This window comes from Pleurodeles waltl, chromosome 6 (assembly GCF_031143425.1).
Source record: "Pleurodeles waltl isolate 20211129_DDA chromosome 6, aPleWal1.hap1.20221129, whole genome shotgun sequence".
Classification (NCBI taxonomy): domain Eukaryota; kingdom Metazoa; phylum Chordata; class Amphibia; order Caudata; family Salamandridae; genus Pleurodeles; species Pleurodeles waltl.
Genome location: NC_090445.1, coordinates 1,568,033,688 through 1,568,048,396, shown reverse-complemented (window position 1 = coordinate 1,568,048,396; position 14,709 = coordinate 1,568,033,688). Strand labels below are relative to the sequence as shown.

Below are 14,709 nucleotides of genomic sequence, written 5' to 3'. Positions count from 1 at the left end.
TAGGCCCCATTGGTATATCAAGCAATTCAGTTGGAAAGTTTCATATCAGAGTTTAGATAAAGTGATCTGGATGTTGTTGATACAATTACGTCTAGGTATTGGCTCAAGGTCCAGGACAGATTTCCATAAAATAAAGTTCCTGATTAAAGAAACAATTGTTGGTTGCATAACTAAGTATCCAGAGGTGTTTCTCATAACTGTGTTTTATCACATAGATGGCGTCAGCAGCAATGGAATTAGGATAACCCCTAAGTTCAGACAGCCCCAGCATAGACTGCTCGGTCTGGATGAGACTTAACCAGCCCAGAGATCCACCAAGCAGCCAGGGACCACGCATCCTGCAAAGCCTCCCTGAATGTCTTCAGCTCTTGGGTACACCATGGCCTGGCCCAGTATAACAGGGGTCTTACCCCTGCAACAGGCCTAAAGTCCAAAATACCAAGGTTTGTGTTCTTGGTTCTCTTGGTGGCAATGTTAGTAACTGCTTAATGGAATCCCAGTTCACACAGCGATAAGTCTGAGACATTAGAGAATCCCCACAGCTCCGTGCCATACAGAGCAGCACTTTGACATTAAGCCTTGTACCCTGCCAAGTCTGGATGGATTATATGCCCCCCCGCACCCAGCCCCACCCATTACTGGCACCCAGTGCGCTGGGCCATCAAATTTCTAAAGTGGTTCAGGTGTTGCCTACAACTTACTTAAAGCAAAAAGTTGATGCTAAAATAGGGAAAGTAAGAAACCGGTTCAAGAGAGTAGGAATTTGATATGAAGTTGTCCTTCATTCTGTAGTGTGGCTAAACATCTTCAGTTTGGTTTCTGCCATGTTTATTATTAAAAACAGAATTCTTCAAATATGATTAGATGATTCTGGAAGCAAAAAGGGTCCTTTGAGATCAGAAGAGAGTCATCATCAAATAGGGCTGTTGCCATTATAGTCCCTCCAAGGACTAAATTGTCACTTATAAGAATTAAGAATACTCTACAACACTGTTGAGAAAATAAAATGGGTGCAAGAGAGCAGCTCTGTTGCCCACATCCCTCTCCTCCCTGACATGACACCGGAAACAGTCTGGGGGTGTCCCAGCTGGACTTCAGCAATTCTTTGAAAACTTTCCATCATGCAATCTGATCAATATTGATAGGATTCCAGGTAGGATGCCAAGATCAAATAGAGTGAACCACAATAGCTAGCTGGGGATCATTGTAGGAGATGCAGCATAGGTCTACAAATACCACATACACCAGCTGTTTTAACTGGAGCAGTCATTTCTTGAAAATAGACTTTAAACTGACATGTTACATTCCACCTGTAAGCTGTAGAAAATGAGCTGCAGTGTCACATTAGGGTCACTACTTTCACCATTTATTTTCAAAGTATTCAAGAGAACCACAGACAAGCTCCTCCATTCAGTTGGGGAAAAAGTCTATATGTACTATAAGGTTCTTGGTTTTGTGCCCCACCAGTAAGAGCATTAGGAGCACAAGACAAATCAACGTTTCCTGACTCCAACACTTCTGTGAAGATCTAAAATCGTTTAACGCTCAGTCACACGAAAACAAAGCTACTACTTATCACCAATGCCATGAACACCTGGGAGAAGGTTGTCTGGCCTCAGTCCATATTCCCATTCAGCCCATACCGATTAATTACATACAAAAGCGACACTTTACCTGGACGCAGCGCAATCATTGGGGACCCAAAATTGCAAACTCCTGTTTTTACCAACAGAAAATTTCGAATTAGAAACATCCCTTTATCAATGCATGACATACCCTAGTTGTCAATGTTGTATTTCAAAACTGTCTTGGCTATGGGGAAATCATATAAATATTTGGCCCAGCCAAATTATTACACTGTTCTCACCTAGTTCAAAACCCCGCTATCACGCTTATCTGGGTTTGCACTAAAGCAAACTTGTTATACAGAACCTAGGATCTTTGCATGGGCAGCCCATCACACAAGACATGTATTTTAGACTGCTGACCATCCTCTACAAGGCAGTCTGTGCAAACACATCTGAGGTCTGCGAACCCAAGTTTAGGTATTATCAGTCTGGCCGCAGATTTCTTTCCGTACACCAACCTTTACTCCAGCTAGTCAGCAGAAGAACAGTCACCTATGGGGAGAACACTTTCTCAGTAGGCATAGGAAAATGAGGGAATGGGTTAGCATTGAAATGGTGAGCAGAACCTAGTTTACTGAAATTCAGGAAGTCACTCAAAGCCTTCCTTTTCAGTAAACAGGATAAGTTTTAGATGAAAAATGTACTTCAATTCTGTAACATTCTTTCTGGTGGATACTCTAACTGAAGATCCCTTAACTTTAAAATGCCCCTATCAGGATCTGGACTTTTTTTTTTTTTAACAAAGCTCCCAGAGTAATAGTAGGTGGCACCGTATGGCTCTTCAGTGACTTCACACTGTGCCTGAAGTGACCGTAGCCAGCAAAAATAAAATGCACGGTTCGTTTGATTATTTCTGTTTCCGACGAGGGTCTTTATTTTAATACTCTCAGCCTTACACCGGATGTCAACATTGCTTTTGCTGTAGTGCAGTGAAACCTGGCATCCACTGTCTTTAATAAATATGCATAACTTAAAAAAACACAAAAGTTTACTCCTGAGTGTTCTGTCCTGGATACCTTAAAAATGAAAGCCTACAAACAAGCCTAATACTGCCAGAGAGAGATTGTTCTGTGACAAATATCAATTTCGAATTAAAGGTTTGATGTTTAAGAAAGTGATAACCTGAAATGACCAGCGTTTGAGTTGGAACCAAATTCAACATGTGCTTAAATTAAGTAATAACCACAAAGACATGCCTAGCTGTATGCGGTGATTTATTTTCCAAATCAGGTGCACCTATGTAAGCTTCCACTTAGTCTTTTGGGTGCATGATGCTGCATAACAGCTAAATCTTTGATATATATTGAGCATTTATGAAAGATGAGACCTTAAAAGGGTTTTTGGGGATTAAAATGCTTTCCTCTTGATGTTTCTCAGAAACTGAGTTAGTTTTCTTAAAGGCTGATTCTTACTTTATTTCTTAAACCATCTTATCAAGAAAAGACTCAGCACGATAGAATGTATGAACTCACAAATAGTGTTCTTGGTCATAGTGTGAAAGAAATGGCATATTGGTTACATTTACAAGTCTGTTGAAATTGGAAGATGCACTGAAGACCAAAGATGCCCAGTGTTAACATCATTGTGATTAACAACTGAGGGCTTGCTACAAAGCAAAAGGAAGGTTTTGATGGATCTGACAAAGATAATTAAGGTATTGCAGCAGAGTTGTGAAGGGCAATAGAACAAAGGATGTAAACTTGCACTAACGCTTAGCCAACCTGGATTCTGCACCCAGTGCGACCTCACCCTCACCTAGTTGTTAAAAACTTCTGTGTCATCACAAAGTCAAGGGTTGCCTTCCATAGGGGTCTCTTCGTCATCATGGGCAGTTTTTTAAACAAATACCAGCAGAATGATAGTAGAAAATGAATAACACACAGGTCCACCACATGGAGGTTTCCAAGAAACGCTGGCTCTGTATAGATAATGAAAATGTCACTTACCCAGTGTACATCTGTTCGTGGCATCAGTCGCAGTAGATTCGCATGTTCTGCAATAGCTCGCCATCTGGTGTTGGGCCGGAGTGTTACAAGTTGTTTTTCTTCGAAGAAGTCTTTCGAGTCACGGGACCGAGTGACTCCTCCTTTTGTCTCCATTGCGCATGGGCGTCGACTCCATCTTCGATTGTTTTTCCCCGCAGAGGGTGAGGTAGGAGTTGAATTGTAGTAATAGTGCCCATGCAATGGAGTGACTAAGTATGCACCTATTTAAGGTTGAGATGATACATATATAAATAATTGAAGGTAACTTCCAAACTGCTACAGGCTCCCGGGGAGGCGGGTGGGCACATGCGAATCTACTGCGACTGATGCCACGAACAGGTGTACACTGGGTAAGTGACATTTTCAGTTCGATGGCATCTGTCGCTGTAGATACGCATGTTCTGCATAGACTAGTAAGCAGTTATTTCCCCAAAAGCGGTGGATCAGCCTGTAGGAGTGGAAGTAGTGTGAAATAATGTTCTTAATACGGCTTGACCTACTGTGGCTTGTTGTGCGGATAACACGTCTACACAGTAGTGCTTGGTGAATGTGTGAGGCGTAGACCATGTGGCTGCCTTACATATTTCTTGCATTGGGATGTTTCCTAGAAAGGCCATGGTAGCACCTTTCTTTCTGGTTGAGTGTGCCCTTGGTGTAATGGGCAGCTGTCGTTTAGCTTTAAGGTAGCAGATTTGGATGCATTTAACTATCCATCTGGCTATACCTTGTTTTGATATTGGGTTTCCTGCATGAGGTTTTTGAAATGCAATAAATAGTTGTTTAGTCTTTCTGATGTTTTTTGTTCTGTCAATGTAATACATCAATGCTCTTTTGACATCTAATGTATGTAGTGCCCTTTCAGCTACGGTATCTGGCTGTGGAAAAAACACTGGAAGTTCCACTGTTTGATTTAGATGGAACGGTGAAATAACCTTTGGCAAAAATTTAGGATTGGTCCTTAGGACGACTTTATTTTTGTGTAGTTGTATAAAAGGTTCCTGTATTGTAAACGCCTGAATCTCGCTTACTCTTCTTAGGGAAGTAATGGCGATGAGAAATGCCACCTTCCAGGTTAGGAACTGTATGTCGCAGGAGTGCATGGGTTCAAAAGGTGGACCCATAAGTCTAGTTAGGACAACATTTAGGTTCCATGAAGGAACAGGTGGTGTTCTTGGTGGTATAATTCTCCTAAGGCCCTCCATGAATGATTTAATGACTGGTATCTTATATAGGGAAGTTGAATAGGTAGTCTGCAGGTATGCAGATATTGCTGCAAGGTGTATTTTAATGGAAGAGAAAGCCAGGTTAGATTTTTGTAAGTGAAGCAAGTAACCCACTACATTTTCTGGAGTTGTGTGTAATGGTTGTATTTGATTAATATGGCAGTAGCAAACAAACCTCTTCCATTTACTTGCATAGCAGTGCCTGGTGGATGGCCTTCTAGCTTGTTTTATGACTTCCATACATTCTTGGGTAAGTTGTAAGTGCCCGAATTCTAGGATTTCAGGAGCCAGATTGCTAGATTCAGCGATGCTGGATCTGGGTGTCTGATCTTTTGGTTGTGCTGTGTCAACAGATCTGGCCTGTTGGGCAATTTGATGCAGGGTACCACTGATAGGTCTAGCAGCGTTGTGTACCAGGGTTGCCTTGCCCAAGTTGGTGCTATCAATATGAGTTTGAGTTTGCTTTGACTGAGTTTGTTTACCAGGTAAGGAAGGAGAGGGAGAGGAGGAAAAGCGTAAGCAAATATCCCTGACCAGTTCATCCATAGGGCATTGCCTTGGGATTGTTCGTGTGGGTATCTGGATGCGAAGTTTTGGCATTTTGCGTTCTCCCTTGTCGCAAACAAGTCTATCTGAGGTGTTCCCCAGAGTTTGAAATAAGTGTTCAGAATTTGGGGGTGAATCTCCCATTCGTGGACCTGTTGGTGATCTCGAGAGAGATTGTCTGCGAGTTGATTTTGGATCCCTGGTATAAATTGTGCTATTAGGCGAATTTGGTTGTGAATTGCCCAACGCCAAATCTTTTGTGCTAGCAGACTTAACTGCGTGGAGTGCGTCCCCCCTGCTTGTTTAGATAATACATTGTTGTCATGTTGTCTGTTTTGACGAGAATGTATTTGTGAACTATTATTGGTTGGAAAGCTTTTAGTGCTTGAAAAACTGCTAGAAGTTCTAGGTGATTGATATGCAGTTTTGTTTGATGTACGTTCCATTGTCCTTGTATGCTGTGTTGATCGAGGTGTGCTCCCCACCCTGTCATGGAAGCATCTGTTGTTATTACGTATTGTGGCACTGGGTCTTGGAAAGGCCGCCCCTTGTTTAAATTTATGTTGTTCCACCACAGAAGCGAGAGGTAAGTTTGGCGGTCTATTAACACCAGATCTAGAAGGTGACCCTGTGCTTGAGACCACTGTGATGCTAGGCATTGTTGTAAGGGCCTCATGTGCAGTCTTGCGTTTGGGACAATGGCTATGCATGAAGACAGCATCCTAGGAGTTGTAATACCATCTTTGCTTGTATCTTTTGTGTTGGATACATGCGTTGTATGATGGTGTTGAAATTTAGAATTCTTTGTGGACTTGGAGTGGCTACTCCTTTTGATGTGTCTATTATGGCTCCTAGGTATTGTTGTACCTTGCGCGGCAGAATGTTGGATTTTGTAAAGTTGACGGTGAACCCGAGTTTGAAGAGGGTTTGTATGATCTGATTTGTGTGATTTGAGCACTCTATGAACGAATGGGCCTTGATTAGCCAGTCGTCCAAATATGGGAACACATGTATTTGCTGCCTTCTTATGTGTGCAGCGACTACCGCTAGGCATTTGGTAAAGACTCTTGGTGCGGTTGTTAATCCGAAAGGCAGTACCTTGAATTGGTAATGTATTCCTTTGAATACAAACCTTAGGTATTTCCTGTGCGATGGGTGTATTGGTATATGGAAATAAGCGTCCTTGAGGTCTAAAGTTGCCATGTAGTCGTGTAGTTTTAGCAATGGCAATACTTCTTGTAGTGTGACCATGTGGAAGTGGTCCGATTTGATGAAAGTGTTCACTACTCTGAGGTCTAGGATTGGTCTTAGCGTTTTGTCCTTCTTTGGTATCAGAAAGTACAGTGAGTAAACTCCTGTGTTTATTTGTGTGTTTGGCACTAATTCGATTGCATTCTTTTGCAATAGTGCCTGCACTTCTATCTCCAGGAGATTGGAGTGGTGTGTTGTTAAATTTTGTGCTTTTGGTGGTATGTTTGGAGGGAATTGTAGAAATTCTATGCAATAACCATGCTGGATAATTGCTAGAACCCAAGTGTCTGTAGTGATTTCCTCCCACGCTTTGTAATAATGACCTATTCTTCCCCCCACTGGTGTTGTGTGGAGGGGGTGAGTGACATGTGAGTCACTGTTTAGTAGTAGGGGTTTTGGGGCTTTGAAATCTTCCTCTATTTCTAGGGAATTGCCCTCCTCTATATTGTCCCCGAAAACCTCCTCTATACTGTCCCTGGTAACTGGACGGTGTTGCTTGTGAGGTGCTGGCTTGTGTGCTCTGACCCCGAAACCCCCCTCGAAAGGGCGTTTTACGGAATGTGCTGTAATTCCCTCTGCTCTGCGGGGAGTAGAGTGCGCCCATGGCTTTGGCAGTGTCCGTATCTTTTTTGAGTTTCTCAATCGCTGTGTCCACTTCTGGACCGAACAGCTCTTTTTCATTAAAAGGCATATTGAGAACTGCTTGTTGAATCTCTGGTTTAAATCCAGACGTTCGGAGCCATGCATGCCTTCTGATAGTTACAGATGTATTAATTGTCCGTGCAGCTGTATCTGCAGCGTCCATGGAGGAGCGGATCTGGTTGTTGGAAATGGCCTGTCCCTCCTCAACCACTTGTTTTGCCCTATTTTGTAAGTCCTTGGGCAGATGTTCAATGAGATGTTGCATCTCGTCCCAGTGGGCTCTGTCATAGCGCGCAAGTAGTGCCTGGGAGTTCGCGATGCGCCACTGGTTTGCAGCTTGTGCTGCGACTCTTTTACCAGCTGCATCGAACTTGCGGCTTTCTTTATCTGGGGGTGGTGCATCTCCAGATGTGTGAGAGTTGGCCCTTTTCCTAGCTGCTCCTACAACGACAGAGTCTGGTGGCAGCTGTGTAGTGATGAAAACCGGGTCTGTAGGAGGCGCCTTATACTTTTTTTCCACCCTTGGTGTGATTGACCTGCTTTTGACCGGCTCCTTAAAGATGTCTTTTGCGTGCCGGAGCCTACCAGGGAGCATAGGCAGGCTTTGGTACGAGCTGTGGGTGGAGGAGAGTGTGTTGAATAAAAAATCATCCTCGACCTGTTCTGAGTGGAGGCTTACGTTGTGAAATTGTGCTGCTCTAGCCACCACTTGAGAATACGCGGTGCTGTCCTCTGGTGGAGATGGCTTCGTAGGGTATGCCTCCGGACTATTATCTGACACTGGGGCGTCGTATAGGTCCCATGCGTCCTGATCTTGGTCACCCTGGCTCATGGTGGTGTGAGCTGGGGAGAGTGATGGAGTTTGTGCTGGTGAGACGTTAATCACGGGCGGAGGAGAGGGTGGTGGGGTAACTCTTTTCACCACTTTTGGTTGTTGTGTCTGTTCAGTCTGGAACTCCAACCTTCTCTTTCTCCTAATAGGGGGAAGGGTGCTTATCTTTCCTGTCCCCTGCTGTATGAAGATACGCTTTTGCGTATGGTCCACATCAGTTGCTTGTAGCTCTTCCTCAAACCTATGCTTTTGCATTTGGGAGGTTAGCGAGTGCTCTTCTGTATAAGAGCCTGAAGCTGGGTCGCTTGCAGTTTGTTTCGGCATCGAAACCCTGTCTGCGTGTTTTTTCAGCTCCGAGGTGACTTTTTTCTTTTTCGGGGCCGAAACCTCTCGGCGTCGATCTGCTTCGGTGCCGCTGTCTCGGCTTCGAGCCGTGTCCACACCGGCATCTCGGTGTCGAGGCTTGTCTCCAGCACTTTCTCGGTCCCGAGAAGGCTGCGTGCCGGTGTCTCGACCGGAGTCGGACGATCTCGGCACTGTTTGGGCCTTTTTCGGTGCCGACGGTCGGTCACCGAATTTATGGGTGGAGCCATGGCCGGATGGCAGTGGCGTCCCCTGGGCCTTGTAAATGTGTCTCTGTGTGGTTTTCGACGTCTTACTCACGGTTTGTGTATCGTCGAATCCTTCGGAGTCTGAGTCTTGGATCGAGAAGGTACCTTCCTCTTCCTGTTCCTCGAACTCCTGTTGGGCTGTCGGTGCGGACGCCATCTGAAGTCTTCTGGCTCGACGGTCTCGGAGTGTTTTTCGGGACCGGAACGCACGACAGGCCTCGCAGGTGTCTTCGCTGTGCTCAGGTGACAGGCACAGGTTGCAGACCAAGTGTTGGTCTGTGTAGGGGTATTTATTGTGGCATTTGGGGCAGAAACGGAACGGGGTCCGTTCCATCGGCGTTCTTCAGCACGCGGTCGGGCCGACCAGGCCCCGACGGGGGATCGAAAAAACTACCCTGAAGGGCACCGGAGCTCTTCGATCTTTGATGCGGTGTGGAATCTAAGTACGCCGATCCCGAACGCAACAATACCGACGAAAATCTTCCGAAATTAGCTAATTTTCCGTTCCGAAACTCGGAGCGACAGGAACACGTCCGAACCCGATGGCGGAAAAAAAACAATCGAAGATGGAGTCGACGCCCATGCGCAATGGAGACAAAAGGAGGAGTCACTCGGTCCCGTGACTCGAAAGACTTCTTCGAAGAAAAACAACTTGTAACACTCCGGCCCAACACCAGATGGCGAGCTATTGCAGAACATGCGTATCTACAGCGACAGATGCCATCGAACATAGGACTTTCTGAAAGAATAAATGCTTCTTTCTTGAAGAGGAAACAGCAAAAGGAGAGTATGGTATGAACAAAATGGAAGCTTACTACATCCTGCCAGTACAGGAAATAATCAGGAACTTGACTGGAATGCATGGATAGGTGATAGTGCTCTAGCAGTTTTGAATATACATCCTCAAAGTTGTACTATGATTCCTTGTATGCTAGGACTTTCACACTCCTCCAAATAGCCACACACAGTATGAGACGAGGCAGGAAAGTAGGCAGATCAACTGTAGTGTGAATATTGACCATTTGTTAAACTGAATACTTGTGTTACAACAAAAGTATATGAAGTTTTAAGAATTGCTTGAGGCTATCATTGGGATTATTATAAAGACATTCAGATGAATGATGTGTCACTAGAAAAATTTGCAAAGTGCTCACCTCCGCATAACAGATAATGGAAAACCTCAGATCTTCTGAAGGATCTGCCAAAACCAAAAAGACAGACATTAACTTTAACAATGATTTACCATTGGCCACATTTAATATGGTATGTCAAACATGTGCTTTAAGAAAAGAAGGAGCTCTTAGGTATCTCAAAAAAGAATATTATATACATACACACACTGGAAACAACAAAGGTTACAGTGACGTTATAGTTAGGTTGATGTTTTACCCATACAAAACATTAGAACTTCAGCAGTTATACTTATACCTATAATTATGTTAAGAAACTATAACTTGTTCCTTAAAGTTACTTTCTGGCACAAGTTATAGTTTCTTATAGTATAACTATAAATATAACTAACTGCTGAGTTTCTAGGGTTTTGTATGGGCAAAACATCAACCTAACTATAACATCCCTGTAAACTGAGTTTTTCAGTGAATTTCCACTTTTTTGTAATACACATGTTAATATAACCACAGCCACACACTGCAGGGGTTTTCTGAAGGGCGTGTAGCCAACCCTCTCCTGCATACATCTGAACCCACGCTTCGCACGAGCTTTGTCCATTAGCAGCATGGGGTTGGATGCAGTGGGTGGTTTTCTTTCTGGGAAGCAGGGATCAACTCCACTAGACACCAATGACACTTTTTTGAGGGGGGCTGCTGTCCCCTTGCGATGAGCTAGTGCTCCTCCCCTCCCCCAGTGCCATAAGTATTTCTACGCCCCAACCCCCCAAGGGGAGAAGACTGGATGAGGGCAGAAAGTCCATTAAAAACCGAATGAGCTTGTGTTCTCCAAACCCCTCCTCCCGGGCCCAAAAGTCTCTCTTAATTCACTTAATTCCCATTGCTATGCCCAACTTGCGAGCAATTAATGTTTCAGTGCCTGCTACTTAGGGAATGTGACAGGCATATATTGATATAACCAAAGGACAACAGGAATTTCAAGCATTTTGACTGATATGCTTACAAGTGAACTAGTTTAAGCTCCCTTTTCATAGGAACTTCCACCATCAGAATGAATCATGGACCTCCTTGTCACTGGTACTGTCTAGTCGCAATTCCACATACATCAATATCTCTATCCAGTATACACCACCAAAGTTGAAAAAGTTAAACACTACAAAGTTCATCTGCTGATCGACATGGCCTACTTACCCTCTCTGAGTTTTGTACTATGCAGGTAAAGTGGATTCCTCAACACATTGCAACGTCCATAGTCATCTTCCTTTGTGAACAGCAATAAATCAGAGTACACAAAAAGTGTAACCTGTGGTATAAATAAAAACAAAGCTGATAAGCCAAGAAACCACAAAGAAAAATAATTCTATATCAGCAATGATTTTCAACTTAGTTAATCGATGCCTGGATGCAAATAGAATAACAACATTGAATAAGCAGTGATCCCATAATTAGGTTTGATGTCTATGTAATAATGAATCTATACAGGGACAGCAACATACATGCAGCGAGGCACCTAACTCTACAACAGGCTTCCGATTTTCATCCCAGTGGATGATCTTACTTATTGTCATCCTCTTACTCGACAAAGCGCCTACTACCAATAATGACTAGACAGACACCCTCCACCAAGTGTTTGAAACAGCACTCAAGTTGTGTGGAGCTCTACGTGAAAAAGAAAATACAGTATAAGCATACATGCATATAAACCAAGACACTGAGTGCCCCCCCAATCGACTGCCACTGCGCACACACACAAACACCAAATATACATTTAAGCAGCCATGCCACAGTGGCCATAATGCAGAGGCATTCATGCACACAGGCCAAAAGAATTATATGCAACTATGCATATAGGTATATTGATTTCCAGGTACTCGTGCACACGGATAACAAACCAACAACCATCCATTTGGTAAGATACACCAACTTTAATGCAGCCAGACTGGAGGATGCTGGCTATATGCATACCTGATACATGAGAGATGCAGCCTTAATATCATCACCCTTGGAGAGGAAGCCACATATAAGATGAAGATAGGATTGGATACACAATACTTGAATAGCAAAGGACTCTAAGGAGGATTGTCAAGAGTGACTATGGGTAAGAAAGTCTATGACCTGGCCAGGGGACCTCAGCAGAAAATGTCTTTAGGGAGGGAGGATGACAACTAAAGACACCAAGGTAAAGCCAGTGGCTGGGAAAGAAGAGTGAAAGATCAGCAATTCTAATAGTGTTTCAATCAGAGATTATTTTACAAAGACAATGTTGCACCAAAGATGAACGTCGGCAATGAAGTTAAGGTGAGCAGAGACCCTGACAAATTCTTACGCGCTGGAAAAGAAGGAACATGCCACCTTGCTTTACAGCTAGGTGCCAGCTTTGCTGTTAGGTCAATCAACTTTGACAATCAAAATAAATTTTGAGGGCCCTGGGGGAAAGTGTGATTTGACCGTGAGAACTGGGCAAACGGCTTAAGGGATGCAAACGACGTAAATGTTTCGATCCTGGTGGTAACTGTGCTCATCAACCGAATGTTAAAATTGAGTGTGCAACTTTATTAGGTTTTTTTAAGTTGCAATCTTTGTAAAGCTCAAACTTTGTGAGGTTAAAAAATAGAAATAATGTAAGTAAAGTTTCACTAACATGTTTAAGGGAAAAAGACTCTAAAGATACCCACACACTGTGAGGGAATTCTTGCACAAGAAAGCTCTTTGGGTAAACGTCTCCCTCAAGTGAAGTTGATGAGCTAGGTGCGTTTTGCAAACTGAAACTCCTCGATTTCTGTCATGTTTCTTCGCTACAAGGGCATGGCACCCTTGCTACTTTCAAACACACAAAAGGTGAAGGGAGGATGCTTACAAAAAGTCTAACCAGTGGCAATAGCTCAGGTTACCATTTCATCCCATCGCTCTTTACCCACAATCTGATCTCAGATTAGACCCAGCCAAATACAAATCAGGCATGACCCTGCCCCAGTAAGAACTGTCCAACTTTAACTCCTAAGCAAGGTACTCTCCGAACCAGAACACAAGCAACCCAAGACAGGTTTCGCCCTGATTGTGACTCTTCAATTGGGTGTAGCTTGGTTCCAGTTGCACAGTGAGCAAGGGACCTGTGTCTGGGCATACCTTTGGCCACTTTCAGACAGTACATCAACACACAAAAGCTGTGCCAAAACCTGTGCTCTGCAGGAATCCGCCACGCGAAGATATCACAAGCTCAAAGGCAAGACCTGTTTACCTGTTTGGCATGTGGGAAAGCAAATTTTTCTAGATTTTGGAGAGCATGAAGTGGGAGTAAGATACTACAACGAAGTCACAAGAAGGCAGTCAAGCGCCTCTAAGCCAGCCCAGAGAGGTACAAAAAAAAGAAATCAGAGGATGACAAGTCCTGAGGAAGAACATATGTACCTGATTTCTTCTCTAGAAGAGAAAAGTTGACAAAACAAGACTCACAATCAAACTGTCACCTCAACATTCAAGGGTCTTTGATGTCCCAATTACCTAAGACTTGTGCTACACTATGCTTGATACGCTGCAGGACTCTGAAAACTTAAATATCTGTCCAAAGCTGTAGGACACTTAAGACTGCTGGCACATTCTGTGGCAAGGCATCACAAAGAAAAACCTAAAGTACCCAGTTTATTGGTCACAGGCACCGCTGGCAACACACTGATCAGCTGCAAAGCAGCAGAGTCATTGGACATAGCAGCCTTTGCATTCAGGGTGCATGTCAGCAATTTAGACAATATGCTAAAAGAATACTCTGAAGTTTTTGAAGGGATTAGCTACCCAAGAGGGAACGTGTCAATTTACACAAACAAATCTATTCAACCAGTGGTACTTTGTCATAAATGTATGTCCTTCAACGTGTGAGAACAGGTGGAAGATGAAGTGAATGCAGTCGATGAAGGCAGCATTGTCGAAAAGGTGGTCAGACCCACCCCCATTGGTATCCACACTTGCATGCTTGCGCGAGCATGAACTACCTTTTGAAGTAAAAATCTGCGTAGACATGTATATTTCAAATGAAGCATTAAAAGAAGGAATGGCATCTCACTCAGACAGTAGACGATATAGACAGGGAAGCCAATGGTGCCCAGTTGTTCAGCAAACTGATCCGAAAACAGGTATCTCTGGATGCAGTTGTGCATGAACTCAAGGTACATAACATTGTCTATTTACGTTAGCCTCAGGAGGTACAAGTACCTCAGTCTTGGCATCTAGAGTGCAGCTGAGGCATTTCAGCATCACACTGTACTTTCATGTCTTTCAGGGTGTTGAGCAGGAAGAACGCATCCTATTATCTGCTACCACTATGGAGGAGCGAACACCACATCTGAGCTCTCCTAAACAGAATCATGGAAATATAAATAAATGTGGATTTTTAAAGTCTAAAGCAGAATGCTCTGGATACAGATTCACATCTTTCTGACAATGCAGATTTAATGTGGCACTTCATCCAGCTCTCATCAAGCCACTGCATGACCTCCTGAATGGTGATGTAACATGGAAGTAGTCAAAAACAACAAGAGTCCGCTTTCCAATGAACAAAAGAGTCTCATTATAAACTAAGTTTGCACAGAAACCAACTTAGTTGTTTGTCAATGCCAACTCTACTGTTTTCAACACCATTCTGTCCGAGCAACAAAACAATGAGAAAGATTGAGAAGGAGGCCACAGAAATTCTAGGGGTTGTAAACATTTTCATGTATACCTCTATGGCAGTCACTTTCACGTGTGCACCAACCACAAGCCACTGGTGTCACTCTTCCGAGGCTCCACATACAAACTGTCCCTATTCGTGGAAAAATGGATCCTCCAGTTCTGGGAATACTTGCTTGAAGTATATTACAGGCCAGGCCAA

General features: G+C 43.6%; 1 protein-coding gene across 4 annotated transcripts in view; it reads right to left on the bottom strand.

The window, feature by feature from the left end:
- Nucleotides 1-14,709, bottom strand: part of RGS3 (regulator of G protein signaling 3) — an 805,262-nt gene that overhangs the window by 254,673 nt on the left and 535,880 nt on the right. For all 4 annotated transcript variants that reach the window (XM_069241285.1, XM_069241286.1, XM_069241284.1 and 1 more), the window contains 2 exons: nt 11,037-11,148; nt 9,873-9,916 (listed from right to left, as the gene is read on the bottom strand). In XM_069241285.1, the coding sequence (XP_069097386.1) occupies nt 9,873-9,916; nt 11,037-11,148 (156 nt within the window). The remainder of the gene's footprint in view (nt 1-9,872; nt 9,917-11,036; nt 11,149-14,709) is intronic.